Source organism: Etheostoma spectabile, chromosome 9, assembly GCF_008692095.1.
Source record: "Etheostoma spectabile isolate EspeVRDwgs_2016 chromosome 9, UIUC_Espe_1.0, whole genome shotgun sequence".
Lineage (NCBI taxonomy): Eukaryota > Metazoa > Chordata > Actinopteri > Perciformes > Percidae > Etheostoma > Etheostoma spectabile.
Genome location: NC_045741.1, coordinates 4077100 through 4080540, shown reverse-complemented (window position 1 = coordinate 4080540; position 3441 = coordinate 4077100). Strand labels below are relative to the sequence as shown.

The 3441-nt window shown below is 44.6% G+C and overlaps 1 protein-coding gene across 1 annotated transcript in view; it reads right to left on the bottom strand.

Moving 5' to 3' along the window:
* Positions 1–3441, bottom strand: part of exoc3l4 (exocyst complex component 3-like 4) — a 34090-nt gene that overhangs the window by 28555 nt on the left and 2094 nt on the right. The window contains exon 2 of the mRNA XM_032525855.1: positions 1138–1365. Within this exon, the coding sequence (XP_032381746.1) occupies positions 1138–1339 (202 nt within the window). The 5' untranslated portion in view covers positions 1340–1365. The remainder of the gene's footprint in view (positions 1–1137; positions 1366–3441) is intronic.

Below are 3441 nucleotides of genomic sequence, written 5' to 3'. Positions count from 1 at the left end.
CCCCCCCCAAATCAATTTATTACATAAGATTAATGAAAACTGACAATCTTCATAACTGAGGAGCTGGAACTGGGGGATGTTTGATGGTACTTCATCTTCCCGCTGTTTACACCAACTGAAGCAGATCACCTTCACGCAGAACATGTACTGTATGTGTGTATGTACTGCGTGTATGTAACTTATGTATATTTGTAATTATGTATGTATGTCCCAGGTTTTGTTTTTAGTGAAGATAAATGTTGCTCGTCTTGTTTTTTCCTTAACTGGAAAAACTTGCTTTCTTGCTCTTTCTGCACTATATTTCCACACTGTTGCTCTTTCCACCTACACATGCAGTACGACCCACAGCTAAAGTGAAAGAGGTCACGCAGGTTTCCTCGTGGGTGTTAAAGGAAATTCTGGGAAATGAAGGCAATCACTAATTTCAAGAAAATAGAAGAACAGTAGAAGAGGCAGGTTGAAAAGAAGAAAAAAATAGGTAAATCAGTATCAAAAAATGATGTATCTTACATTAACGTGTATTTCCAGTAAGCACTTATCTCCTGCTCAGTGGATAAGAAGGCTGAAACGTGCAATTACATCCTGGTACTGCGCTTCGCTAACAGCTCATGGGACATTTTTAGGCTAGATAAGATGGTGCGCACAAAAAACAAATACGACTGTGCCTGCTGGGGCTGCACAATATATTGTTATATTTTTTTAAATGTTCTCTTTTTTTTTTACAAATTCTTTTTTTATAAACACATTGGGAAAGGTTGCAAAATACCACGAAAGACACTCAGATTTTTTTGTTTTGGTTGAAAGAAAATATGAGTAAGAAACTGCACTTTAAAATGTAACTGTAAATCTTTTTTTAGTGGGGCCTTTTATATCCAATTCAATGTTCAGTTTCTTCAATGAAAGAATGTGGGAAAGGATTTCCTTTCATTGGTTTTAAATCCAACTAACAAGTTGTTGTCTTTTAGCAGAATACAGAAAGCAGCAGAACTGAGCAGACCCTAATATCTGTTTGTTTATCCCAAGTAATATAATTATTGCAATATTCAACAATGTTATTGCATATTTTCCTCAGATCGTGCAGCCCTACCACCTTATTGCCTGCGAGAAGATTTCATGACAACCAAAGACGGTACTCACTGGGAGACGGAGGCGGCTGTGACCCCGACTCGTTGCCGGTGGTGACCTTTGCCCACTTGCCCCCGGACGACAGCGGGCTCTTCTCGGCCGCCCGCCGGATGCTCCTCCGGAACGACTGAAGCATGCCCTTCTCCTTTGTTCCGCCGTTACTCTTGAGGGACACCCCGTCCTCCTTGTCTGGGTTTTCAGAAGACTTGTCCATCCTTTGTCGTTAAATATGACATCCACCTGTGAGGAAACGGCATCAAATGAAAGCTTCCAGTCAGCTTTATGGAGGAGTGTGTGAAACAGCAGTTTAAGGTGTGTTGTTGGTTATTGTGGTTCTGAGCCAGCGGGGACAGGCGGGACGGTTTTGTTTACAGACAACATCCCCTAGCAGTGCAGTTCAGTTCAACACGGAGAGAGAATGACATGGACTGTGTTGTAACAGCAGTTACTCAAGGACTCAAGGGTGTTATTCCCACTAGGGATGTCCCAGAATGCTTTTCTGTCCCCCTAACTTTTGTAGTTTCAGGTTGATTTTCTTGAATGAATTCTCTGGACACAGTGTCCTCTGACTGTCCATCTAATAGAGGAGTTACGTTCATCTTAAAGTCCCCTTTTTTTTAACAGTGTGCTCAGACCTGTGAACTTAAGCAAACTTCAACTTACAGTAAACTTAAAGGGCCAGTTCAGATATTTTGCAGTGTGGTTGTATGAGCTTCTTCTTCACAGTCAGTGTGTTAGTTACAGTTGATGGTCGTCGGCATGACAACAGTTTGGAGAAGCAGGCAAGGGAAGCCAAGCAGACACCTGCTTTGACACCTAAAAACGTATGTCACTTTGTAACACACGTTATAATTCTCACCTAGCGGCTGGCACGGCCCGCCCTCATACTCTGCTTCTGACTGGCTAGTAGTCCTTACCTAGGTACTGTCAGGACACACAGTCATACTCTGCTTCTGACTGGCTAGTAGTCCTTACCTAGGTACTGTCAGGGCCCTCATACTCTGCTTCTGACTGGCTAGTAGTCCTTACCTAGGTACTGTCAGGGCCCTCATACTCTGCTTCTGACTGGCTAGTAGTCCTTACCTAGGTACTGTCAGGGCCCTCATACCTCTCTTCTGACTGGCTAGTAGTCCTAACTAGGTACTGTCAGGGCCCTCATACTCTGCTTCTGACTGGCTAGTAGTCCTTACCTAGTACTTCGGGCCCTCATACTCTGCTTCTGATTGGCTAGTAGTCCTTACTTAGGTACTGTCAGGACACACAGTCACTCTGCTTCTGTGGCTGGATCCTTACCTAGGTACTGTCAGGCCCTCATACTCTGCTTCTGATTGGCTAGTAGTCCTTAACTAGGTACTGTCAGGACCCTCATACTCTGCTTCTGACTGGCTAGTAGTCCTTACCTAGGTACTGTCAGGCCACACATCATACTCTGCTTCTACTGTCAGTAGTCCTACCTAGGTACTGTCAGGGCCCTCATACTCTGCTTCTGACTGGCTAGTAGTCCTTACCTGGTACTGTCGACACACAGTCATACTTGCTTCTGACTGGCTAGTAGTCCTTACCTAGGTACTGTCAGGGCCCTCATACTCTGCTTCTGACTGGCTAGTAGTCCTTACTAGGTACTGTCAGACCCTCATACTCTGCTTCGACTGGCTAGTAGTCCTTACCTAGGTACTGTCAGGACACACGTCATACTCTGCTTCTGACTGGCTAGTAGTCCTTACCTAGGTACTGTCAGGGCCCTCATACTCTGCTTCTGACTGGCTAGTAGTCCTTACCTAGGTACTGTCAGGACACACAGTCATACTCTGCTTCTGACTGGCTAGTAGTCCTTACCTAGGTACTGTCAGGGCCCTCATACTCTGCTTCTGACTGGCTAGTAGTCCTTAACTAGGTACTATCAGGACCCTCATACTCTGCTTTTGACTGGCTAGTTTTCCTTACCTAGGTACTGTCAGGGCCCTCATACTCTGCTTCTGACTGGCTACTAGTCCTTAACTAGGTACTGTCAGGACCCTCATACTCTGCTTCTGACTGGCTAGTAGTCCTTACCTAGGTACTGTCAGGGCCCGCCCTCATACTCTGCTTCTGACTGGCTAGTAGTCCTTGTTCGAGATCTTCATGAAATATGATGTACAAACTTTTTGCAACTTTGTTTTTGTTTTGATTTGAAGTACTTGCTGTACTTGCCATATTTAGGATTTGTATATCTGTGTAAATATTTATTGTCTCCTGTATAAATAAAGTGGCCTGGTCCTACCAGACTCAGGTACATGAGCCCGGTCCTACCAGACTCTGGTCCATTAGCCCGGTCCT